We start from the raw sequence: 26,126 nt of genomic DNA, 5'->3' as shown, positions 1-26,126 counted from the left end.
TTAATGATGGGCTACTATTTCCGGTGGGGCCCGGCTTGTGGCTCCCGGAAGAAAGGAAAGAAGGAAAGCCGTGGTTGCTGTGCACCCGTTACGTATGGTAACTGGTAGGCCACGAGAGAAAGACAAATCACAAATTATTTGTTGGGGCTGCGTTCTCGCTTTGTAGGTGCACTGCATCACATGTCAAGTGTCGGACCTGACTTATATTAAAAAAAAAAAATGAAAACAACTAAAAAGATTACCGAGCATAGAGGATAAGATTTATTGGAAGATATTTGGGTTAATAACAGTTGACACCCCTAAGCTATACCTAGTTTTCATAAAAGATTCCTTAAACTTTTTGAAATTACAACACGTAATAACTAATTATACCTTAATTTAATATATCATAATATTATTAGTTAAAAAAAGTAAATTAAAATTGTAAAATACCCTCTTCTCTCTCTCGTCTCCTAACTTATCCACGCGAGAATAAGTAGGCGACGGTAATAGCATCAGTGTGTGAGTAGGAGTGTGACGATAGTAAGCTCGTCGTAGCCTTCTATCCCACGTGTCGCAGAAGCTCGGGAAATGAGAGAATATAAGCAAAGGAAGAAGGGATGAGAGGATAGAATAGTGGCAACGAGGAGTGGAGTAAGAAGATTGAATATAATAATAATAATAATAATTTAAATTTTTATTAGAATAATTTTTCATCATAATTTAATTAAAATAGTTGTGTAAGTATTACGAGAGAATTTAAGTCATTTAGATATAATTACCACGTAAGTTAACTCACCTAATTTTTCTGACAGTACACTATTGAAATTTTTAAGGTGTTTAGAGGTGATATATAAACTAAAAATATTTAAGGAGTATACGTAAAAATCGGGTATAGTTAGTTGTGTTTTTTTTTTCTTCTCACTCTTAGTAATTTTTGTAACTATTTCAAATTTTCTATATAAAGTATTAATTTATATTTATTTAACTGGTCTCTCTCACGTAACCCCCCCAAAAAATAAAAATCATCGTATCAAGCCATCAAGGTGGTAGTTCGTACGGCGATGCTATTCCTTTGGGAATTAGAGATAAGAAGGGGAATTAGGCTGCGCAAACCGCCTTGAGCCAGTATTGGTAGAAATCACGTGGTGGGCCAGGCCAGACTGCTCCCCGAACCCCCAAGTGTTTCTTCATTATGTCCACATTATGGAGTAATTAGTACTCATTTGAGTGCGACAGAAGAGGTGGACCCGAGTGTAGTTTCCTTTCTTTTTTTCGCTATTGGCTCCTAGTGAATGTATTAGTTTAATAATAACAGGCTCACGTGATTCTATATAGCCCAATTATTCTCGCCGTATTTAGCTCAGATGTTCCATCAAGTATCCAACAGTTATTATAGACTACGAGTTCTTTTTTTTTCTATACGAGGCTTGTCGAAAAGGGATAAAAGAAACGACATAAGATGTTTTTGGTTCAATTATATCCTTTTGTACTCTCGTATTTATACATGAAATTATTTTACATTTATATAATATTTTATATTAAATCAGTCTTCTTATCTTTCTTATTCTTCTTCTTTCTTAAAGACGGCAGCAGGCAGACCTGTTTCATTGAAACAATTAAGCAGTTAATTGGCTAACATTTACTTGCAGTGGAATAGATGCTGAATCATCTATCTACAGAAGACTGCACTAGAGATCGCAGAAGGAAAATGTGCACTAAAAGTTGTACGACTGATGTGCCTTTCATTTATGAGATTGAGAACATGGAAGAGAAAAGGACTGCCATCTGAAAGCCAAATGAATGAAAGATGCCCGGAAATAGCCAACCTACTACAAATTATTGTTTGGAGCTCACAAAGCAATGTCAGCTACGAAAAAACTTTGCCATTTCTTAAAAATAATTTGTTGAAATCACACAAATACAAATAGGCTGGTATCTGAGTAATAGAGATAAATCACACAAATTAAGTTGTTCATGAGATCTCTTCGAAGACCTGTATATATGATGACGGAGGAGCAACCAGAGGAGCTAATTGTCTATCGATCTTAATATCTCTATTTAAGTTGATTTATCTTACTGGTCTTAGTTATACTATTAGGTGCTAGGATTAGAATTTTATTCCAGCTAATCTTACATGAGTTGGTTCGAGCGAACCATCAAATACGTGTCAATGTATTAGCCACATCTATCTAATGACATCAATTTTATTTACTCTTATCTAATATCTCCTTTATTTTAGCGTAATCGAAGCTATTAATATAATTAATGTGTTGATACACATCTGATAGTTGATTGAACTGATTTACATAGATCCCCTAGATATTAATCGTGCTCATTAATACAATCGTCACTTTTACTATACAAACTTTGTCTGTTAAAAGTAAGAAACTCGATGATGTCTCAATTAAATCAATTAAAAAATATAATATAACATGACCCATTTAAGCACTTTTCAATCGGCAATTTTAAGGAAAGATATTTAAGTTTTATTACATTTCAACTCTCTCAACTATCTAAAATCTCTGCATATTTATTAGTATCCATGGACAATATCAAATGAATGTTAAACCATCAAAGTCGCTTTCTTCCTTCCTTCTAAAGCGAGGGTTAAATGATCCTCCTCGCCATATCTAAATGAAAAGGTGCAGTAGAAAACATGCAACACGAGCCTCGATATGCGGAAAAGTACAAGAATTGGAAAATTGGGAATTTTGTCTAGTTTACAGTTAGAACCAAATTTGTGGTCTTACAATCTTGTCAAAGCACACGGATACATTTGTTCTAAGTTTGATTGTAAATGATTAACTTCTCCTTAATTACAATACGCATTGATGTATTAAAGCCTACCACGTATCCTAATCCTGACTATTAGTATCGGTAACTAAGCCACTATAGTTACTTAGTAGAGTCTTAACAGCTCATGACAAAGATCGAATTTTTTTTAAAAAAAATGTTATTAAAATTTTAAATTTTGTAGCTAATTTTTTTTAAGAAAAAATTGACTCAATTCTCTAACATAATATTTGAAAAGGGCTACTATTTTTTATAATGTAGATAATCATAATTAAGCCTCTTTGGCTCCGGCATTGACTCATGAGGTCTGAACTTATAAATCCAACATACAAATATTACAATTGAAGTAGAAGAAAGATGGATTCAATAAACTTGTATATGTAGCATACGTTTATATATGTAACAGTGCAACACTAGCTGCTCATTATATCTTGATCAGGAGAAAGCATTAATGTTTAAAATAATACTTGCAACTCCATGGTTTCGCAAGTTAATTCATAAACATCTTTGATGATCAAAGGGAAAGAAGGAAAAAAGTATTGATTAATTAGATTGATGTCTGAAATCACAAGGTAGGAAGAGAAGATTAGAGCCAAAGTTTAACGCTTGTTTTAAAAGAGTCATCAATCTATTCTTTCTCTTATCTGTAAATCAAATTATATTTATAATATCTAAATATTAATAAAATATTTTTATCTACAAGCTTTCTCTTAATGTTTTTGTTTAAAAGAAAAACACCATATGCCATAGGCGACCAAATAGCTCAATCACAATCACAATCACAATCACAATCACAATCACAATCTATGAATATAAGAAAAGAACATAAACTAGATTAGGAGGCTATAAGGTTTTGTGGCCCTCATGACTATAAGTTAATTAAAAATACAAGAAATTCTCCATTCATGATACCTAACTTAGAATCTTTTTTTTTTTTATCAAATAGAATTACTTCTAATTCACCATTATTTTGCTAATAATCTTATCGCTCAGACTCTATAATCTAACTCGGCACTAAGCAAAATCACTCAAAATATCCTTGAGAAACATAAGAAATTAAAGAAGATCTTCTCATATTATTTCACTCAAAACTTGTTCAGATAATTTACTTTCTATACCACAATCTCCATTTTGTCCTGTAGTTCTTCCACTCACTTTTTATCTTCTCCACAAGTGGAGGTATCCTTCGCCTTTAACCTCGATAAAGTAGGAATATCCGATTCCCGAAAGGCATATACGGATATATATTCTTCGATTCCTAGAATTATTCTCACGTTTTAATCCTATTCTGGCTTTCTACAGCCCTTGACGGAGAAAGTATTGGCAAAGACCAAAGAACCCTTATGGCCTTATCTAGTTATCTATTCGTTCCACCTTGGGTTAATGATCACATATAATAGTGGTGGCCAAGATCCTGGATAACTTTTTTGCTACTTTTATATGTATATATATATATATATATATATATATATATATATTATATGTGGACTGGAATAAGAAACAAACAAATGGACAAGGCTGCAGGATGTCGTGTTTGTTAGGTGTCATCGTTTCTCTCTTTTTCTGGACTTCAAAACGGAATAAGAACCCCACTTCCTACTTGTATGTGTATATCACTAAGGATGGGGATCCTAATATGTGGACTCGCATGTTAGGTCCTGATCGGATGCTGATGGGGTTGATTGGGATATAGATGTTGTGTGTATGATGTTTAGTAGTGTGGTTGCTTGTTGAATACTTTTGTAGGAAAATCATATAATATCACATTGGAAAATAGTGGAGTTTTAAGAATTTTTCTACTTTGATGTTCGGTTGGGAAAGCAAATTATAACAGTGACTTCTTTACGTATCTAAAATAATTTTACTTTTGTTAAAAGATATTTTTAAGAGCATCTTCAACTGGACTCCAGACCTCTAAATTTGAAGCCCAGTAGAGTTCGAATCGGATTCCAAATGAGGTTCTAAATTTGGAGCCAACTACAATGGAGCTTTAAATTTGGAGCTCCAATACTATATAACTTTTGGAAATGCTAATTTTGCCGTACAAAAGCTTAATTCAAAATTTTAAATTTCGTATGTATTCTTTATTAAATAATCTAATTAATTAAAATGAATATATAATTAGTTTTACGAATAACTTTTTAATAAAATTAATACCCTCTTATAGAGATCTTTAAAATAAGTATAATATTAAATTATTTAAGTTATTTTAAATATTTTATTTTTTATTTCGTGTAATATAGTTTTGATATTTTTAATTAAAAAATAGTAATTTAAAATTATTTCTAAAACTATTAAATATTATTCTTATTATAAATATCAATGAGAGTTTTCAAAACATACAAACATTAAGAGAACTTATTAAGTAATTTAAAATATAATATATAAATAAATATATTATATTAATTAAATAATAAATATAGAGCCCTCTTGGCTCTTAAATACACTAATTAACCGTATCGAAAATTTTAATATTATTATTAGCCAACAATGCAACATTATGAAGCCAGAATGGGCCATGATTGTCATTAAATGGGCCGAAGCCTTTTTACAGAGGAGAAGGGCAAGTGGAATTAAAGGGCCCCAACCACGTACATCATGAATGGTTCTAGATTTCATATTTAAAACTTGTAGTTCTTGCCTGATACCCTTCAAAATTCTTTTAAATCATTCCATGTTATTGAGAATAATGTATTTTTTGTCCTTTTTTTATAGTTAACTTAATGAAATTGTAATGGTAAAACCACACGGTAAATTTTTTTAGAAGTGTATACGATGTAAAAAAAATTCTAAAGTATTTATTTCACCCTGAAAGCGAGTTAATTTTTTCTTAATATTTATAATAGATAGAGTTAAATACACAAGCTAAACTACGGCGTATTTTGTCCAAAAGTTCTTAAGTTTTCACGCATCAAAGTTGATAATAACCTCAATTTGGACTTCTTCATGCATATTTAAAATAAGTTCCACGTAAGCCAAGGGGATAACGACGACGAGTCACCTAATTAAGCAATTATTATATTATCGAAGTTTTCTCCACTTTCACAAGGTGTAATATTTGACAGAATCTATATTGTACCAATATTTAATCATTAGGTGCTGTTAAAATCTAAATGGATATCGAAGAGTAAAATGAGTCTGTTGTTGGCCGATGGTGGCCTTTTATCACAAAGAAGATATTTAAAAGACTTATTGGCATATTCATATTTAAACACCTAGATAGGTTAATAGTCTCCATTATTAAATTCCCAGCAATTAAGTCTAACTTGCAAGTTATACTCAGATCTACGGTAAACCGGTGCAATGAAAGGGGTATATAAGATAACTCAAACTACTTTTTATCACCTTTTGCTGTACATGTCATACGTAGCAGTACACAAATCTGTCCTAGATGTCATAAATACGTGTGTATTATGAGTTCATTTCCAACTTATAGCCATAAAATGGAATAGCATAATTTACATAGTATATGACCAGTTCACTTCTAATTTAACTAGAAAATAGTAGAAAGAGCGTTTAGAAGAGTTTACGTAGTAGAACAGTCCGTGTGCTGCAAAAAATAGTTTAGATAGTTTATTTTATTAACTCATAGAAGATGATAATTTGTATTTATATCCTAACATATTTGTAATTATCTATCAAGTTAATGTTCTCATCCATCTTTGATGAAATCCACAAGAACACTAATTGAACTCACACGATTCCACATAAACCTTAAAAAAATATAAGCCTTTTTTATTACTTAATCGTATCATTATCGCCCTCAAATATCTACAGCAATAACAAATAATCTAAACCTAAACCCCTCCCTCTCCTTCTCTCTCCAACTCTACTTGATGCACTTTCAACTCTACCTAAGTTTGGTTGGTGTAATCTTGATGACGAGGCCCGGGAACACGTCGTCGGGGTCGTGGATGTGAGGGTTCTCCTCGACGATGTAGGGGTCGCCGCACTTGTCGCTAATGGTGTGCAGCGTCTCCCCCTCGCCCACCACGTAGATCTCGTCGCAGGGTCGCTCGCCGAACCTCCCGCCGCGCACGACGTCGAGCTCGGACGAGGAGGAGGAGGAGGAGGAGGAGGAGGAGTTGGCCACCGAGGCGGACCGCAACGAGCTCACGAGGAGGAAAACGATCAAGGCCAGAGCGCAGGACCACGAGACCATGTCTGCGATGGAGATGGCAGCGGCCATGAGCCCATCTCTGTGCCTTGCCATGGCGTAGTTAAAGATTGGTTTCCTGGAGAGAGGAAGGGATCAGTTAGATGTCTGATGTGTGGATGGTTATGGAGTTATGGGGGGCATGGAATGGGGGATGGGGGTGGTTTGTTTTCATTTGCGTGGATTAAGTGGGTTTTGAGGACTTGTGATACACGCTTTGTTGTCTGGAATTTTAACGGACTTTGGAGGCCAAGGTTTAGGGCTCCGTTTGAGGTCAGCTATGATGCACGACTGACTCTTTCAAATTTGGAGGGCGAGAGTGATGTAATCCCTGAATCATGGATGATGTGAGAATGTATTAGTGGTAACAACCGTTTTTTTAATGGCAAGTTCAACTCCATAACCTCCTGTTACAGTGTGGTATATCTTTATTGCGACCTATCGAAACTTCATGTAGTGTATAATTTAGGGTGCCTTTTGCAATTTAATTGTATCTTATTTTTTAATTTGTAATAATGAGCTCTAGTTTGTATTACGTATATAAATTACATGCACATCATTATAGTAAAAATATACATTACTTATAAAAAAAAATACAATTAAGTTGCAAGAGCCCCTCTTTAACCATATTTTAAGTTTCACGGTAGTAAAGCAATGTGAAAACCACGTGTTGGCAAATCAATGTGAAGATATGATTACGTGCACTGGTGAGTTAATTAAGGTTTTTAATAAGAGGGTCGTGCTACCATTATATCCTTAATTGACTAGCGACCCGTTCATCATAATTTGTTGCCGATGATTAGTTCTCCATTAGAAAATTGTGAACACTTATCCTAACATCATCTCATAAATCCTATTCCACGAACGATGGTGATGCTTATGGCCGCCTGACACATCTCGCTTAATTGCACTCACCGCCACTCCTATCATTACCATCTCTCACCATCTTTACCGGCAAAGCGTCACTACCAACCCATCAAATGGAGAGAGATGGCCTCGGATTGTTGCTATTGACCCTTCCAAAATTATCGCTTTCTATGTTCTATGCCTAATGGAAGAAAATAGTGGTCATAAAAAACAATAGCCAATCCTACCTAATATTCAACAAATAGTCTGATCAAGTTGGAGGTTTTACCGGTGAATTATTGAGAAATAATTTTGTCGTGGAATATGCAGTGCTAATTCCTGTGGGCTGCAGCCCACCTGAGCCTGTGAAATGATGGACTCAGTTGATTAAGCCCAATTAAATTAATGGTCACTTGAGATTCCCGATCGGGATCCAATCCGAATGGAAGCCCAACAAGGTTAAACGGATTCGGATCTAGCCTTACTGCAGATCCGGTTGCCCATCGGGTCGTGACGACTCGTGTGTGTAAAAGGTAAAAGGGCGACGGCGCAGGGATGGGCAGCGACCCACCCACCGCGAAGCTCGCCAAACTCGTAAACTAAGATCTGTAGAGGAAGAAGGCAAAGGGATTTAGTTGGGGAAGAAGGACAGGGCTAGGGGCTAGGGTTTCTCCTAAACCCTAGTCTTGTGTCCCCTCCGCCGTGTTATCTCCCCTTCTGGGCTAATACCCACGATCTCGCTGCATCCTTCCGATCGCCACACTCTTACCCATCTTTTGATCCACCGGTAGGGTTTTCTTGATCCCTTTTGCCGAGCTTTCCAATCCATGGACATCGAGACGGCGGATCGGTTCGGCAACAAGCGGATCTACCAAAGGCTTGGCCCTTCCCAGTCGTCGTCGTCGTCGTCCTCCTCCTCCTCCTCGTCGGCGCCGGAGAAGCTGAACAAGGTCTGCTATCACTGGCGAGCCGGGCGGTGCAACCGCCCCCGCTGCCCGTTCCTTCACAGCGAGCTTCCTGAATCATCCGACTTCGCTGGCGCATCGAAGCGGGCCAACAACCACCACCAGGGCGGCCTCGTGTGGCGGAATCCGAACACCGCCGGGCACGCTTCCAAGTGGGGGAAGGGCCGAGGGGGTGGCGCGGCGGGGCGGGCCCCAGGGAAAGTATCGGATAAAGCTTGCAAGCACTTTCTTGCCGGAAATTGTCCCTACGGCGACGGTTGCCGGTTCTTGCACTCGTGGTTCATCAGCGAGAGCTTCTCTCTGCTCACCCCTCTCAAAGGGCACCAAAAGGTGGCTCCTTTAGTACTTCTTGATTAGTTTCTGTCTGGAACCGGCGATTTAGCTCAATGTGTTGTGTTGTAGGTTGTTTCTGGGATCGCGCTGCCGTCAGGGTCGGACAAGCTATACTCTGGGAGCAAGGATGAATCAATCCGAGTGTGGGATTGCCAGACTGGGCAGGTACCGGAGTTCCTGGTGTTCTTTTACCACACTAGAAATTTGAGATTGTGTTGGTTTCATTATGCTATTTCTGTACGGTAGTGCGTCGGGGCCATCAATATGGGAGGTGAAGTTGGCTGTATGATAAGCGAGGGGCCGTGGATATTCATTGGAATTCCAAATTCTGTTAAGGTAAAACAACTTTTTATATGTTTCAATGAAACAGGGTTCTTGCCTTTTGTCAAAAAAAAACTTTTGTTCTTAGTTTCTTTGCATGTGTTTCTCTGCTTTTAATTGAAATAATTGTATAACTTCTTCCTGGAACCTGTGCTGTTCACAGGCATGGAATACACAAACAGGAACAGATCTAAGCCTTACTGGGCCTACTGGACAAGTCTATGCTCTAGTAGTTGGTAATGAGATGCTCTTTGCTGGGACACAGGTACATTCTCCTTTATTTGATTGGCATACCTAACAGTTTGCGTACACCTAACACAAACTATTAGAATTCCACGCAAAAGAAAGTTATATCCTTTGTTGTCCACTGCAGGATGGAAGTATTTTAGCGTGGAAATTTAGTGCCGTGGGAAACTGCTTTGAACCAGCTGCTTCTCTTCCTGGCCATCGACTTGCTGTAGTTACGTTAGTTGTTGGAGCAATGAGGCTTTACTCTGGTTCAATGGATAACACCATAAGAGTAAGGAAACTTTAATCTTCTTAGATCAACTTATGTGTAGTATGAATGATAGCCAACGAAATTGAGCAGACTATAATTGAAAATAGAGCCTGCCAAAACTTTAAACCATGGGCTGAAACTTTAAAGGTTCCATTTGTTTGTACTTCTAGCCTTCTAGGTTTCTACTAACATAACTCCCTTTAATCAAAGTGTTTGGGCATCATGTACTTTCTACGAGTGAGATCTTGTACCACAGCTGTAGGGTGCTTTGATGTTCCACCACTGTCATTGAATTAATTGATAGGTATTTTTTCATCATATATCGTTTCTTAGTTGGGTGAGATTACGGTCTTTTACGTTTTTTTTACTCCTCCATGGTATTCAGATCTTAGATGCCATTGTTACGTCAAACATATTACCTTAATGATTTTCCTTTTACTTTCATAATTGAAAAGTTATTTGGAGTGAAAGCACACTTGGCATTCTCACAAGTACCATATATGTTTCAGGTGTGGGACCTTACAAGTTTACAGTGTATCCAGACCCTTTCTGACCATACGTCTGTTGTTATGTCGCTACTTTGCTGGGATCAGTTTTTATTATCTTCTTCATTGGACAAGACTGTAAAGGTGAGTTTCCTTTTCTGGCACTCTTTGATTGTAATGCGCTGTCCTTAGCCTCAATTTCTACTCTATATATTGTCCTGATCACTTGGATCATCATTTTCTTCACTCAATTATAATCCTTTCTGTTTTCAGGTTTGGGTTGCTACAGAAACTGGAAACCTTGAAGTAACATATACTCACAACGAAGAACATGTAAGTCATTTTTACATTAACGATAATACAATGCATTCCCAATGTCACAAATGAGGTGATTCTTTGTAATGACCTTTATTAGTTTTTTCACTGTAGATTATAAAATTCAGCTTTGTTGTATCCAATAAATGTTTCTGTGAGCATCAATAAGCTTTTCTAATATTTGGCATTTTGACATAGTGTCTGCAGTACTGTATTTATTAAATTCCATAAGAACTTTGCTTCTTTTTTTTCAATTAGATTTTCACCATGTTATATCTTCTCTTTCCAATGTAGGCTACTTGGGCCACCGAGATGGAAGTTTTAAATTTATATTATTAATAGTCAATAGATGATGTTACTAGCCTCAGAGAATCAAGTCTTCTATAGTTTGATGAAATTAGTGCAATTCTATTTTTTCATGGAGCTACATTTGGTGACAAATTATTTATTGAAAGTGCCAGAGGCTATTTCCTTTCCCTATAAGATGATAGGCTAACGCTCTGTTTGGAACCAATTTTAGATGGAATTCATTTTGATTTTAGTTGAATGGCATTCAGTTGATTTCATTTCAAAATGAAATTAATTATTTCGAAAATAATGGATTTGAAGTGAATTCCGTTAAGTCTTGTTGCTTGGAAGGAAGTAGGAATTCATTTTATTGTCTCATTTCCCTTTGCAATACATCAAGAATGTAGTTGCTAAAGAACAACACATCTCAGCTCTCGATTATCTGAAATATAGCATTAGATCACCCAACACAGGGTCTGATATTGTTTTTCAACATTCACTAGTGATCTAAAATCAGGTTGCCACTCATCTGGCAGTTGACAATTCATCAAAAGTTCAATTGAATCTTGTAATGGAGAATGTCAGGGATATTTAAGGAGAGCAAGCTCAACGGAAATGGGTCTGGAAAGGTGTGGAGATGCACAAATATTATAAGGTGAAGTACTTTGGCATATGGGTCATGTTTTTCCAACATGGGAGCATTCCTAAGACTGGCAAATATAGTTTGGTGAATACATCCAGCAGAATCTAGCACATAAAACATATATTCTTAGAAGGTAAGTCCAATATGATTTGAACTGTTGGGCTCAATCCCATTAGGCTTAACTAAGTCAAGACCTAATCAATTAAACCGGCATTTTTGAACAAGACGATTGCAACTTACAACTGATTAATATTACAGGCCATTTTTCTGGCTATTAGACAAAAGTCATGATTAGTAGAAACATATAAATCTTTGCACTTATGTAGATTCAACAAGAATAGCAGTCAAGCTGCTAGATCAAACTACTTTTTTGGTCAACTGTAGTGTTATTTTTTGGTCACTTGGTGTGATGATAAGGCTTGCACCTTACTTCCAAGTAGGGGTTCCCAACCTTGGACTAGTATTGGGCTGGGTTCAGGCTCGTGGGGTTTAAAAAACCTGACCCAGTCCGGTTTATGTCCATCTTTTGTGCAAGTTGGGCTAGCCACCAATGGCCTATTACAGACCCATACCCCAAAAGAAAAGGGTCCCATAAAAAGATTTACAAATAACGCCCATTTTAAAGCAAATTTGTGATTTAAATTCTGCATACAATTTTTTGATGATGTAATGTTTAGATGTGCTGCCATCGTAGTTAACAAATAGCTTTTTACCTAAAAAGTATATTAATCAAGAGGCCCAATTATATCAAAGTTTCCTATAATAGAACTCCTAATACTTCTTTCTTTCCATATGATGACATCTTCCATCTATATAAACCTTTAGAAATTCAAAATTTTAAAATCCTAATATCGTTAGATGGGCCTATATATACAGGCTTGGGTTGGGCTCTAATGGATGGGACCCGAGCTACAGTCTCGGGCCGGTTGAGCTATATCCTTGACCTGAGCTAGTCCAATAGGTTTCCAAGTTGGGTCAGGTCGGGCTGAAAGCAGGATCAAGCAGAATTTTGACCTGATTTTGTCGGACATGAATGGGCTTTGGGCTCACAAACTTCTATAGTAGCCCTACTTCCAAGAAGTCACTGGTTCAAGAGGAAACTCCCTCTTCACTAAAAAGGATAAGGCTGCAACTGCACACATCTCTACCTTCTCCAGAGCCCACTATAGTGGGAGCTTGATGCACTTGGACACTCACATGTCAACACTCTTCTATCTTATTTGCTCAAGGAGAAATTGCAATTGACAATTGCCTTTCCAAGTCTTTGAGAGTGTATTTTGAACTTTTCTTTTATTGTCCTCTTATTTTTGTTTTGCTTTATTTTATAGCAGTGCCAATTATCAATGATTGTCATAAATTTACATACATCTGCTGTTCTGTACCATCTACTTTTCTGGCCATTTATGGTGAAATGTGAATCCTCTTGAATTCATTGGGAAAGGGGATTTTGGATTGGCACAACTAATATTTGGTGTATCTGTGGGGTTCAAGCGATCTTTTTTAAGTGACAAACTTATTCGCAATAAGCTACTTCCTTAATGATTCTGTTGTGGGATGTCATGAATTTGTTCATGCAACATTTCTGATATTTTCATGCCTTGAATTTGACCGTTAGATCTTCAAACATGTATAGTTCTTTGAAGTTCTAAACATGGATTGGTTGCTAGACTGCTATACATGAATCTCAATAGAAGTTCGTAGTAGGAAATATTTGTATCTCAGATTTTATGAACTTTTTATTGTTGTCTTAACTGTTAACCATAAAAACAAGAGAATTCCTATGTCTTTCTTTATTTAATTTATGTTATTGTTCAAGAAGAATTTGGCTGCAACCTTGCTTCGCTTCTTGCTGTTACATTGCTAAGTAACATATCTTTTGTTTTCAGGGAGTGCTCACACTATGTGGTATGCATGATGCTCAAGCAAAGCCTGTTTTATTATGTTCATCTAATGACAACACTGTCCGCCTATATGACCTGCCATCGTAAGTTTATTAGACTAGTCAGATGTTCTTATTGCTGAGATGCTTGGCAGACTGTCTCAACAGAAATTCCTTTTCTTTTGTAGATTCAATGAGAGGGGTAAAATATTCTCCAAGGAAGAAGTGAGAGCAATACAAATTGGTCCTGGTGGATTATTCTTCACAGGAGATGGAACTGGTGAATTGAAGGTGTGGAAGTGGTTGACAAATGAGACGGCTACTTCATGACACACTATGAGAGCCACTGTCGTGTAGTCTATATTCCTGTTCTCATGTAATTTATGACCTTAATTACATGAAATGCAATGGAGTGAGATATACGGTGGCTCATTTGGATGGTGATCTTCTATTGTTCTCCTAACAAGAGTTCGATCTGAATTGAATCCACATTGGCTGGATAAAAGAGAGCTTATTGTCAGTAATCGGTTAGCTTGGACTCTTGGAGCATGAATTAAGTAGAATGTATCAGTTTCTTGCATACTGGCACAGTTCTCAGGCACGTAATGAGCAATAGAATAAATTTGTCTTGCAATGAGTATTATTATGCAGCTGTAACTACTGATTGTTGACTGTTTGTTTTAAATGGATACCTTAACATCAGTGTATTGCATGTTGAATAATTTGGCACACGCCAAAAGACCAGTTATCAATAATTATTCCTTCTCTCTGTGTTTTAACTCAAGGCCCAATCAAGTAAGGTCTTGCAAGTATGGATTTAGTTCTCTGAGACAGTAGCAAACAGAGAATGTCATGATATGGTTTGCTTGTTTGAAGTAGGGAGGCTGTCAGCCTTGTGGGTGAGAGTTAATTTATCTCTTTCTGTAATTGAGTACGGATAAGAACATGGCGATAAGCAATTCGTATCCTTGGATTGGCTCCCTACTTTCGTGTCGTCGCCAGCAAACGACGCACGCAATTCGCCCCTGCCCCTGCCCCTGCTTAGGATTGTTTGGTCATTCCGCAGAAGAACAAAGATAAGGCTTATTAATATACCCGAGTGCTCCCAGCCGCATACTCGGAGCAATATCTCATCAGTCATCACCACTGGCGAAGTTCTTATCCGCTACTACTAGCTACATGCTCCAATGGGTTCTAGCATGAACTCCTCCAATCTCTCAATCCTCCAACATCTATCCAACAAGACATCCATCTCCAATTCATCAAAACTTTTCAGGATTACGTGCAAGAGACACGCCGCAACTTGCTGGGCCTACACAAACCAAAGCAAACAAGAATCCATCGCCAGGACCTCCCCGGCTGACTACAACGTCGAGTTCCAAACTCTGGAGAGCTGCAAACTGGGAATTTCCAGGTATCCAGACTTCGAGTACAACGCAAAAGGAGGCCTTGGCAGTGGAACGGGGAGAAAAGAGGAAGGAGCAGAGACAGATGACGTAGTCTTGGTCGCCTTCGACTTTGCAACTTTATACATCCCACCTTTGACTGCTGCGACAACTAAGTTTCTCGGCCTACCATTGCCGCCATTTCTCAAGATCGACATTGTTCCGGAGTTCCTTCAAGGAAGCATCAATAGGACGAGTGGTAAGGTAAAGCTATCAATGAATTTAATCACGTCTGTTCACAATTTTATTATACCTGAAACGTCGATTTAAACTAAGTAATCACGCGTGCAGGTAGATCTACAATTTAGATCCAAGTTCTGGTTCTCAATTGGAAGCATCTACAAAGCTCCTCCCTTAGTAGTTGAGACAACACTCACGTCAGAGCAATCCAAGGGAACCACAAGGAGTGGAAGTGGTCAAAGAATGGATGAACAAGGAAGATGTAAGCTAGTTGGTGTGGCCGTGGTGGATCCCATCTCTGATATCCTCATGAACTCCTTCCTCGGTCTACCAACAGAATGCATTGCTTATTTGAATGCAAAAATCTCGTTAGCCCCAGTCTGATGACCACCATACTGCAATATAATCTACACTTTTCTTATTCCTTGTTGTAACTTGTAACTGTAATAATACTGTGTACATCTTTGTATCATTTATTACTCACTTAAGCTTATCCCGAGCCATATTTGCCGTTGGATTAATAGAAAATACGCTATCCGACACCTATTTATAAATAGAGAAATTTTCAAATAATGCCTAAAGGATATCAATAATTAATATTATTAGAATATTAAAGGTACTTTTGAAAATATTTAAATTACCTTTTAGTAGATAGGGCATGATGGGTAGATCTAGAAAAAGATGCTTAAAAAGAGTATAATTAGTATCGGTCAAAGTTACCAATAATTTTTTAAGAGTATTTTAATAATTTAATTTTGTAGAGTTATATAAATTATATATCAGAGTAATGATAAGCTAGAGTTATAAAAATAAAAAAATGAGAGCAAGAAAGCCTGATGACAAAATTATAGGGTGTTATTAAAAACATTCCTTATAAAAGATAGGTAGTATGGTGGACCCACTCACGTGCGGATAGCGGCGCATAATTTACCGGATCTCCGGAATAAAGGAGTTTAAAAAGGATAAAGTTCCCCTAAATAAATATCCAAAGAGACTGACTACTAAAACTTCCCAGTCCCCAGCGGCATGTGGATATGCTCTGGATAAGTCTCCTCCTTATCCTCCTCTCAGAGAATAGAACGCCAAACCCTCTCTGATCGCGTCCTTGCTCTTCTTTGTCTGGTTCTCGATACGGGAATGGATAGCTTATCCGTGCGTCTGCTCTTGTTCGTGGAGTAGCCTTCGCACTGGAGAGGAGATGGGAGGTTGCTGGGTTTTGCTTCTTGTTGCTCTGGGATGGGTCGTTGGAGCAATTGACGCAAGCGACGGTGATGCCGATCCGATGTATATGTACGTATTCCTCTTCGTAATCGCATTTGTGTGTGTGTGTGTGTGTGTGAATAATTCCGCTTTCGTCTCTATCTTTCGGATGAGCGAATCGATTCTAAAGGATCTTGACTTTGTATTTCGTTCCTTATTGCACATCGAAGCGAAACTATTCGAGATTGATGACGAGAATTCATGGTTAAAATTGAGTTTTAATGTAGCTATCAAAGGTTCATCTTACTTCCAGATCATATTGCTTCCTATTTGACTATTTGATTTAGTTGCGTTTCCAGGAACAATTTGTGGGCCATAGAATTTCTAGTCCTCGGACTTGTTAGAATTAGGGCTTCTCTATGGGTTTTATTGAGGGCACTATTTGTTGGTAGCTTCTTAGATTCACTATTTGCATGGGATCATGATTGTCACTTTTTTGTTTAATTGGTCCCGCTGGTTGAGAAGTCTTTAATCAAGTGAGATGAGAGGTTTTCTTAAGTCCTAGTGCATAGAGATGCACTATTTCTTAGTAGTATTACTTTACTAGGTGGAAAGACAGATGTTTTTGTCTCTATCCTTGGTCATCTTATAGAAATTGCTATGGTGTATGAGATTTCTTCCAGAGTCTTAGTAAATCCAGATCACAGATTTTTCATTCTGCGATGATGATGTTACATTAAAATAATATCAAATTATGAAGATCTTTGTCAGCAATTGGGACACAAAAAATTAGAAACTTCTTCAACACATTAATTAAGGCACCAAAAAGGAAAAAAAAAAGAATTTTTTATGCAAGGTTTTGAGATGCAGCTGTGATGAATTAGGAAGAACTTCACAAGATGCATAGCAGAGATTAGTTATATTTTACAAATTAAATGAAGATGCCATAAAAATGGTCTAAATTTTTCAGCATGTTACTTCGGCTAGCAAGGAGTTTGTTGTCAGTAGCTATCAATTTAAAATCTCATAGTTATGGCAGGTTTACAGTATATACATTATGTACAAATTGAGAGATAATTTATTAGGATTTCAGCTCTCTGCTAGGCTATTTAAGGCCTGCTGCTTTCAGTTGCTGATCGCATACATGATGAGCTTTTAGATATTATATTTCTGTTTGTGTCCTTGCTATGTCATGATTCCTTTGCCAGGGCTTGTGTCAACCAATGTGAAATGACGGGATCTCTTAAAGACTCCACCATTGAGCAGTGCCCATTTTCATTAGATGACTTACCTATCAAACATCCATGGCATAAGCAAGAACCACTGTACTTGCAATGGAAACAGTGGAATTGCAAAACTGAATGTCGGTACCGTTGTATGGTGCAGAGAGAAGAAGAAAGGGAAGGACTTGGTCTCGGGCCTGTTAAGTATCACAGAAGATGGCCTTTCAAGCGAGTTTTTGTGTTTCAGGTGGGCCAATACTAACTTTTCTGATTGATCTCTCTCCTGTTATGAACTTATGATAGAAGTTGCTTATTAATTGTGGGTTTCTCCGTCTGGTTCTTTTCTTGTGATGCTGTAATTCTTGTTTCACTACTTCCATTTCAGGAGCCTGTTTCTGCTGCCCTATCTGCTTTGAATCTTCTTGTGCAATTTAATGGCTGGCTATCCTTTTTCTTCCTGCTTTATTACAAGTTGCCTCTTAGGCCTCAGAGTCACCGGACATATTATGAGTTTACTTGCTTATGGCACATCCATGGCCTCTTGTCAATGAATGCTTGGTTCTGGAGTGCTATACATCACTGTCAGTAAGCTCTAGTCAAAATCTTCCAGCAGTGATTCCAGGCCATTATTTTACACAATACTAAACCTTCTCCTGTTTAGTCTTTATCTTATTCTTTTGTGTGCCACAGAAATTGCAATTTGACCGAGAAGCTAGATTATTCATCTGCTGTGACTTTTATTGGATTCTCCCTCGTATTGGCTATCCTGCGGATTTTTAAGGTGACAAATGAGGCTTCAAGGGTTATGGTGGTTGCTCCTTTGCTGACCTTTTTGACGACACATATATTGTACCTCAACTTCCATGAATTTGACTATGGTGAGCTTTTATTGTCACTAAAGAATTTGGCTTTACATACTTTGAGGCTTAATGTAATATATTTATTTTCGATTCCCAATAAGCATTTGCAATTCTTTTTTCCATGTTTTACAATGTATAAATGGATTTTTGTATCTACAAATATTTGAATGTTTTTTTGTATCTACAAATAACAGCATGTCCTGAATGATTTTGATCTTTTCTCTTTTCTGTCAGGGCTGAACATGAAGGTCTGCGTTGCTATGATCATTGCCCAAGTGCTCCTCTGGACAGCTTGGGCTGTCATAACCAGTCACCCTTCCGGCATGAAGCTGTGGACAGTTGCTATTGGAGTCACCCTTGTCGTGCTGCTGGAAATCTACGACTTCCCCCCCTTCAAGGGATATGTTGATGCCCATGCGCTTTGCCATGCATTATCCATCCCCCTCTCGTATCTCTGGTGGAGCTTCATCAAGGAAGATGCTGAGTTTCATACTTTAGATATCATGAAGAAAGTGCACTAAAAGAGATGCATAAAAAGAGGCATATCCAGTTTCTGCAGGAAATTTGCCCCTTCCATGTCCCCGCATAATTTCTCACCTTGTTAATAGGTGATCGTTGTACTTCAGTTATATGTCTTTTTGGTCTCCAATTTATACATATCTGGGGGCTTTGTTCAGCTTGCAGTTCGGTTTTGCAGAAGCACTATAGGTTGTGGCTTCTGTTCTCCTTGTGTTCTTTTTAACGGTTTGTAAGTTATATTTTTGGTTAATGGGCTATGAGCTTCTCTGTTATCTTTTATAGCATGTTCTAAATATCATGAAGATAATCATCAAGCCACTTGCTACAACTTGTCGATGAAACACAAGGCTTCGAGTTATCACAGGTCAAGTGAAGTAATTATCTTTATTTATGTCGAGCGAGATGATATGTCATTCATAAAGTTCATATTTAATTAGAATTCGGCGATACAGGTAAAACTATGAAAATTTTGAAGGGAAGTCAGCGATACCAGTAGTTTCCTTGGCGACCAGACCGATTTATGGAAGCTTTTGTTTTATATAATTAGCCATCACTGGAAAATCGTATACAACTTCGCGAGGTCAAGCCCATGCTCTTTACAGCATCGCTGGATTACAAATTGGTTTTGCATAGTTATAAGGGTAGAAATTTCAAAGGTAAACCCATCGAAGAGTCGATGAAATTTTGATAACCGGTGCTAGAATGCATTCTAATAAAGTAAACAAAGAAATTGGGAAGAAAATTTATTTGTGTCACAGTGTCAGGTTGGCTGAAACTAAACCGATCAAAGACCAAGATATTCAATTATTCATGACTAAACAGGAAACCATCGCAGTTCTTTTGATTGGCGTCGATTGAAACTGTGAAGGTTACCTAACAGCCTATTTAAAAGCTATGCGATCTCTCAAAGAATAAAAGAAAGAAACCGCAATGATATGCCATTTAGTATTTCACTTACACACAGCAGAAAAGATGGCTTTCATGCTAACTAGATAGTCAGCTGAACAAAGAAAAGAAAATAAAAGCATAATCCTCACACAAATGCAAGAATGGAAGTTGCAACTATCTCACACACTGCTGAGACAATATACACACAAATAAGTGAGTCAGGGTGCCGTTCCAAGGTCCTTGAAGTACTCATGCTCCAGAGCTTGCCGAGCTGTGATTCTTTTACTCGGTTCCAGTCGGAGCATTTTCTGTCAGTTAGAAAGCACCAAACAAGGAGTTAGGAACTAACTCTTTCTATGAACATCCACTATATTGAAACTTTGATTTATCCTTAATGAATAGAAACTTTTGTTTCCACGTTTTAAAAAGAGGGTCAGGCCAAAGCCACAGGAATTGTGGCCCTAAAATTATTCTATTCAGCAGCAGCATAGGCTGAGGTAGCAAGTGCTAAAGATGGGACTTCAGACAGGACTAGTCTTAACCAAGAAGAGGACTACCATTACGAGCTATATCTTCCAGCATTCAAGAGGATACAGCTTTCAAGTGCCACAAAAACAAAAGGAAGTCAAGTTTGCATCCGAAAGGACTAACATGTGCAAAACTTTGAAACTCATTAAATGCAACAAGAAGTGTATGATAGCGCAAAATTAGTGCCAAGAGATCCTCAGAATATGTGTCGATATGTATCTTATGTAGGCTTATATGTATGTATACACTTTCTTGAAAGAAAATATACTCAGACTTACAGATAGGAGGTCCACACCAGTAGGATCAAGATTTGGCACCACTGTTGCTAGATCCTGGAAACAAATGTTCAGTCAAACCTTAAAATCTTGAATGAAACTAATTCCAGAATGTATGTCCTATAATAACAACAAATCAGATCACAGAAATATAGTGCAGTCCACAGAACTTGACGGATGGACTACTAACTGAACTTCTCAAAAAGTGAAAAAAACTGTGTGGTGGTGTGTGTTTTGGGGGTGGATGGGGGGGAAGTGGGGCGGTGTTGGGGGTCAACGCACTAACAAATTGGCACACCATTCTTTCATACCTTAGGAGGCCACTTGGGGAATGCAGACTTAAAGTCAGGTAAAGAGCTAACCCCTGGCCAAGTTTCTTCGTTTGGGGTACCTAGTATTCTTCAAGAAAAATACGCATCGGAAAAGAAGAACTGTTATGCAAGTAGATGCACTTAAGAAGATGAAAGAGACAAATTTAAGCATTAATCTGAAAATAAACCTGAATATTTTGAATAATTCGTCAATTTCAGAATCCCCAGGAAACAACGGCCGTTGATTCACCATTTCAGCAAAAATACAACCCACTGACCACACATCAACCGGTGTGGAGTATTGCCTGGATCCAAGGAGAATTTCTGGAGCTCTGTACCAAAGAGTTACTACCTGAAAACAGCTACTGAAGCACATCAATTGAAACTTAATACACTTTAAAATCAAAATTATTAAAATTCTATAACACCCTAAGGAAACACTTGATTAGTGGTGCATAAGTAGCATTATTCCTTCGCCAGGAAAATCCTTAACCACCTAGAAGTACTCATCTAGCAAGGGCCCACATGATTATATATGAGTACTGGGCTGGGTTATGTTAAACAAGAAATTGTTTAGGGAGATGTTTATATACATTAACTATATCAGCCAAATTCTCTACATACTTGCATGCACCTGGAAAGAATATTAGTCCTTTAACCAGACCATATGAACCATCACTAAGCCATGTAACTAGCTTCTTTCTGAAAGAATAGTAACATGGCATCTTTCTAAGAAGCATAGACACAAATATAACATGATATGGACACAAGGATACAACAAATCTTAAAAAAACAGGACACGATACGATTAGGACATAACAAAATAAATAAATAAAAACATTAAATATATTATTGTTATATTTAAAGAAATATTTCTCTTAACTTATAATATGCATACTCAGCATGCATAAATTATTTATGAGAGAAAAATAAAATATACACAATACCACAGCAAAATTGATAACGCTAATACGTAACAATACAATTCAATATTATGAGAATAAATAACTAACTATTATTACCTAACTACAGTGGATGGCATAGGCGAATCTATGATTTTACCATAATTCGCATTAAGATTAATTTTCTTATATGCACTAACTTGTGATTGTTGCATTATATTTCTATAGCACATGCAGAAAATTCCTAAAATAAATAATTTATATTATAAACTTTTAAAGCATATAATAAATCTTATGTTTAAAAAGTTTCTCAAGAGTATCTAAAAGTGTCCAAGGAGTATTTGAATTTATCCTATAATATCTTAAATATCGGATACGTTGTAGAAGTATTCGACATGTGTCCAACAAGTGTCCGGTGAATGTCAGTGTAACTCGTTTGACACGAACATGACATGCTATTTAAAGTGTCCGTGCTTCAAAGCCCTCTATATTATGGTAATTACAGATTTGGAGATTGCAAATTTTGAGCAGTGTCTGGACTTCACTTCTTGTGCTTTAAATCATAAGCCTAACCTACATTACAGTCATGCTATTTCCAGCTAGAACAAATATTTTGCTTTGATATGCTGTCAACGATCAGATCATAACGTAATACCATAGTAGAATCCATCCCTGCCAATCATGGGAGCACTTAAAACAGTTATATATTTTCCATCAGTGATAACTCTTTCAACATACAAAGGAATGTCAAAAAATAAAACTTAAAGGATAAATAAAGATACCTCGTGAGTAAATGTACGGACAGGAATACCAAAGGCCCTAGCTAGCCCAAAGTCTGCAAGCTTCAGAACATTCTTACGCCGGTCTATCAATAAATTTTGAGGTTTCAGATCTCTGTGAAGAACTCTATGAGAGTGACAGTAGGCAATCCCTCGGAGTATCTGATAGAGATATGTCTGAAAATGAAAAGAGCTAAGTCTTTCAAATCATATTTAGTTTAGTCAACACATTTTTTAAAATTTAATGTGTATTTCTTAATGAAGAATACTACGCCCAAATAATTAGCAGTGCCATAGTTTAATTCATAAAAATGCTTATGTACACAAAAGAAGATAATGTTCAGGTTACTGCCTTTTGTATTCCCATCGTCTAAGCTTTTCCCCACCAAATCTATCAGCTATAGTAAATAACTTAGTTGAGAAAATTGTGATCGAGATATTGATAAATTACCAAATTATCCTCATAGGATTGCTGGCTATTTGATTGACACAAGTTCATGCAAGTGAGTACCCTTATCATGAGAAATGCAAGCAATAATTAATGAGAAAAGAGAAATCTTTAAGGACCAATTTGATGTATTGTGCTCAAGTCAGGAATAGGAAAAGGAGCCAAAAGAACCTCAGATATAAAAGTTGTCCTTACTCCATAGGTAATCTCAAATTCTCAATCTCCACGAGAAACAAGTAATTATCTTGACATACAATTACAATGGCTTGCAAATTTTAGAAGGTAAACCATTATGCCATCAAGAATAGTGACATCATAAAGTTTTGGCACTAGTTTCCTTTCTGTCATTTCTAAAAACAGCAATTATAAGGTCTAAAATTCTTCATAAGCTTTGACTTGAATAGCTATATGCATTTACTGCTAAGGAATCCCTTGGGAAAGAGACAAGCATCGCCGTTCAGGAGAAATATAAATAAAAATACAAGGTCAGTTCATCGGTGTGATTTAGTCACATTGTAGAGGCAGAGGAGCTCACTTTAATCAGATGAGGATTTTTAGCAAGTTCTGGGCAAGAATCCATGTACTTCTTCAAGTCCAAGTCCAGATATTCGAAAACCAAATAGATCCGTTTCTCGCTGTGAACTACATCTTGCAACCTGTTGTCAAGAGATAAAATCAAAAGCTGAATATGAATATATAATACAGGTTTACAGAAAAACATATGACGACAATTAGGACGATGATGACGAAGATGGAAGATGATAACAATAAGAGATTTTTACATAATTGCCACTGAAAACTTTCAAAATACCTTAATTGTCACTGCATTCTTTAAAATATCAAAATTATCACTAAATTCTTAACTCTTTCAAAATTGTCATTATGGTTAAATTTTAACAAAATATTCCTAACAGATCATTATTTAAACTTTTAAAGTTTATAAACACATTTAAATGACTACAATACCCTACCCTTTTTTTTAAGTTGAGTATTAAATATTCATCAATTTTTATCTCGCATAAAATAAGATATAATTTGTTGCACTATGATATTGAGTATAATATTGGATTGTTTTTCAAATATTTTTAATAATTTATGCAAGGACAAAATAGTCTTTTTTGGATCTAAATTATATTTTAATCGTGATTAATTAGATTTACAAGTCGGACTCGGAGCGAAGCATCTCCAATAATCAGAGAAAAAATCATCACCACCCTCAAAGGGATCCCTGATTTGGGTGGAGAAATCGACATAATGTCGTAGGTAGTGCTTCAAAAAGGAAAGAAAAAAAAATGAGAAAATAATGGAACAATATTTTTGAAAGATCACAATGATTTTGGTAGCAATTATGATACTTTGAAAGTTTTCGGTGGCAATTATGATACTTTGAAAATTTTCAGTGGCAATTATGTAGAAATCCCTAACAATAATTCATAACATTAATTGCGGTACAAAATGCAGTTAGTATATTAAGGCATACCTTATTGTTCCAAGTGCACTGTTTTGTTCTCCTTTTAAATAATTTGTCATCATTTGACTGATGAGTGTGTAACAAGTAAATGATGCAATGCAAAGGAAAGTTTTGGAAAACCATAAATCATGATATACTCACCATGCACTTGATTTATTTTATTTCCAAGAATGGTTGATATCACAAATTATTCAAGTATAGTTTAACTTGACATTTGGGAGCATTAACAATATTAGACACAATAATATTTTAAGGGAGATGCAATTGGAGTGTACAATTTACTAACCAAACACTCACCATTGAACACATTGGTTGCTTACAATTTACTAAAGATACATGTGCTCCAATATGATTTAATTCCTGATAAGTAACACATGTGAAAATGCATGATAACTGAGTATTGATCACAAACTATTTGATCCTATAATCTTACATATTGAATAGCTAGGATGCAATAAATAAAAGATAAAGTTGATGCTAATCTTTTGATTTGCTTGACTATCTTGGTGCCCTAAATCCAAAAGGATGGGAGTAGCATGTATACAATGCACAGAATTAAGATTCTGCCCTTATACATGCAATCATTTAACAACAAACCCACTTGGAAGATTTCGAGTACCAATAACTAGTTGCATTCTAATAAAAGAAATCTATAAAGCATCAAAAAGAGAATATCTACGCTTACTATTAGAAAAGAAATACATCTGACAAGTAAGCTCTAATACACATGTAGCAAGCTCCAGTATTTCACAAATCTTATCCTCCAGTTAACCCTATTCCTAGACATAAGACGATGGTTAAGAGCTCGACCTGACAATGTTGCCGTGTTGCATCTCCTTCAAGAGGGAGATCTCTCTAATAGCGGTGCTCGGTACTCCCTCGTCCTCCTGCTCCAATCGGATCTTCTTAAGCGCGATCGTCTCGTTCGTGTGTCGATCCCGCGCCTTGTACACCACCCCGTAAGTCCCCTCTCCAATCTTCTCCACTTTCTCGTACTGCGCTCCAAATCCCTTCCAACAGTTACTAAATCGAACTATCTATTACCCTAATCTAGATAAAAACCACACAAAACGAGCGCACTTACCTGGTCCATTTCGAAGCCGCAAGCGCAGAGAGATGAACCCTAACCTAATCAGCCAACAAAGGAGAGTAAATAATCACAATGTGAAAGAAGAGACATCGAACCGATAAATCCACGGCGACCATTTGGCCGAGAACCAAATCGGATAGGAGGGAGGGAGGGAGAGGGAGCGTACGACTAAGGGATCGGATCGGGGAATCCGAGGAACAGATCGGGAGAAACGAGGGGGGGGGGGGGGGGGGGGGGGGGGAACGCGGAAGAGGATTGCCGCGTTGCCTTGTCCCTTCGTCTCGCCTTCTTCTTCGTCTTCTTCACCTCCGTATGTCTCTGAGAGTTGGGGAGTGGAGTTTGACTGCCGCTGCTTGGGAGTTATATGTGATGAGGAGGAGAAAAGAGAGACGAGCAACAATTGGGTGGCGCAGTCGCACTGTTTCGCTGCAGGGTTGAATGATTAAACGCACTTTTTTTCTTTTCTTTTTTCTTTTTTCTTTTTACTGGGTTTGCTTTTACT

General features: G+C 37.1%; 5 protein-coding genes across 6 annotated transcripts; 3 read left to right on the top strand and 2 right to left on the bottom strand.

Annotated features, from left to right (window-relative positions):
- Nucleotides 1-6,320: 6,320 nt before the first annotated feature.
- LOC140763259 (uncharacterized) lies at nt 6,321-7,113 on the bottom strand. The gene has a single exon (XM_073101366.1). It carries the CDS (start codon nt 6,986-6,988, stop codon nt 6,626-6,628), a length of 363 nt encoding a protein of 120 aa, XP_072957467.1. The 5' UTR covers nt 6,989-7,113; the 3' UTR covers nt 6,321-6,625.
- A 1,211-nt stretch (nt 7,114-8,324) lies between these two features.
- On the top strand, nt 8,325-14,207 carry LOC140761847 (zinc finger CCCH domain-containing protein 17-like). Its single transcript, XM_073099332.1, has 9 exons — nt 8,325-9,072; nt 9,145-9,240; nt 9,322-9,411; nt 9,560-9,661; nt 9,770-9,916; nt 10,405-10,524; nt 10,654-10,713; nt 13,513-13,610; nt 13,694-14,207. Exons 1-9 carry the CDS (start codon nt 8,605-8,607, stop codon nt 13,833-13,835), a joined length of 1,323 nt encoding a protein of 440 aa, XP_072955433.1. The 5' UTR covers nt 8,325-8,604; the 3' UTR covers nt 13,836-14,207.
- Nucleotides 14,208-14,420: 213 nt separating this feature from the next.
- LOC140761849 (uncharacterized) lies at nt 14,421-15,633 on the top strand. Its single transcript, XM_073099335.1, has 2 exons — nt 14,421-15,154; nt 15,242-15,633. The coding sequence occupies exons 1-2, from the start codon at nt 14,693-14,695 to the stop codon at nt 15,512-15,514; spliced, it is 735 nt and encodes a 244-aa protein (XP_072955436.1). The 5' UTR covers nt 14,421-14,692; the 3' UTR covers nt 15,515-15,633.
- Nucleotides 15,634-16,124: 491 nt separating this feature from the next.
- On the top strand, nt 16,125-19,204 carry LOC140763280 (uncharacterized). The gene is made up of 5 exons (XM_073101394.1): nt 16,125-16,420; nt 17,539-17,800; nt 17,939-18,138; nt 18,244-18,431; nt 18,648-19,204. The coding sequence occupies exons 1-5, from the start codon at nt 16,329-16,331 to the stop codon at nt 18,932-18,934; spliced, it is 1,029 nt and encodes a 342-aa protein (XP_072957495.1). The 5' UTR covers nt 16,125-16,328; the 3' UTR covers nt 18,935-19,204.
- Nucleotides 19,205-19,844: 640 nt separating this feature from the next.
- LOC140761848 (cell division control protein 2 homolog A) lies at nt 19,845-26,039 on the bottom strand. 2 transcript variants are annotated; one of them, XM_073099333.1, is made up of 9 exons: nt 25,791-26,039; nt 25,619-25,662; nt 25,345-25,529; nt 23,599-23,719; nt 22,619-22,792; nt 21,123-21,286; nt 20,935-21,022; nt 20,627-20,680; nt 19,845-20,128 (listed from the first exon to the last, which is right to left on the bottom strand). In XM_073099333.1, the coding sequence occupies exons 2-9, from the start codon at nt 25,625-25,627 to the stop codon at nt 20,039-20,041; spliced, it is 885 nt and encodes a 294-aa protein (XP_072955434.1). In that variant the 5' UTR covers nt 25,628-25,662; nt 25,791-26,039; the 3' UTR covers nt 19,845-20,038. The 2 variants fall into 2 exon arrangements, with proteins under 2 accessions (XP_072955434.1, XP_072955435.1); XM_073099334.1 differs by having other exon boundaries at nt 25,619-25,657; nt 25,791-26,036.
- Between the last annotated feature and the right edge of the window lie 87 nt (nt 26,040-26,126).

The sequence above is a fragment of the Typha angustifolia genome, chromosome 7, assembly GCF_048772165.1.
Source record: "Typha angustifolia cultivar Huaian chromosome 7, ASM4877216v1, whole genome shotgun sequence".
NCBI classification, from domain to species: Eukaryota; Viridiplantae; Streptophyta; class Magnoliopsida; order Poales; family Typhaceae; genus Typha; species Typha angustifolia.
This window is presented reverse-complemented; position numbering and strand designations above follow the sequence as displayed.

Bases quoted from the DNA above. Each gene is read 5' to 3' on its own strand.
- LOC140763259 (XM_073101366.1), bottom strand. From the start codon at position 6,988: ATGGCAAGGCACAGAGATGGGCTCATGGCCGCTGCCATCTCCATCGCA.
- LOC140761847 (XM_073099332.1), top strand. From the start codon at position 8,605: ATGGACATCGAGACGGCGGATCGGTTCGGCAACAAGCGGATCTACCAA. The intron at 10,525-10,653 runs GTGAGTTTCCTT...TTCTGTTTTCAG, and splicing joins CATTGGACAAGACTGTAAAG to GTTTGGGTTGCTACAGAAAC. The intron at 10,714-13,512 runs GTAAGTCATTTT...TTTTGTTTTCAG, and splicing joins ATACTCACAACGAAGAACAT to GGAGTGCTCACACTATGTGG.
- LOC140761849 (XM_073099335.1), top strand. From the start codon at position 14,693: ATGGGTTCTAGCATGAACTCCTCCAATCTCTCAATCCTCCAACATCTA. The intron at 15,155-15,241 runs GTAAAGCTATCA...TCACGCGTGCAG, and splicing joins TCAATAGGACGAGTGGTAAG to GTAGATCTACAATTTAGATC.
- LOC140763280 (XM_073101394.1), top strand. From the start codon at position 16,329: ATGGGAGGTTGCTGGGTTTTGCTTCTTGTTGCTCTGGGATGGGTCGTT. The intron at 18,139-18,243 runs GTAAGCTCTAGT...TGTGTGCCACAG, and splicing joins AGTGCTATACATCACTGTCA to AAATTGCAATTTGACCGAGA. The intron at 18,432-18,647 runs GTGAGCTTTTAT...CTTTTCTGTCAG, and splicing joins CTTCCATGAATTTGACTATG to GGCTGAACATGAAGGTCTGC.
- LOC140761848 (XM_073099333.1), bottom strand. The intron at 21,023-21,122 runs GTTTATTTTCAG...TTTTTCTTGAAG, and splicing joins GAATTATTCAAAATATTCAG to AATACTAGGTACCCCAAACG. The intron at 20,129-20,626 runs GTAAGTCTGAGT...TCTAACTGACAG, and splicing joins CTGGTGTGGACCTCCTATCT to AAAATGCTCCGACTGGAACC.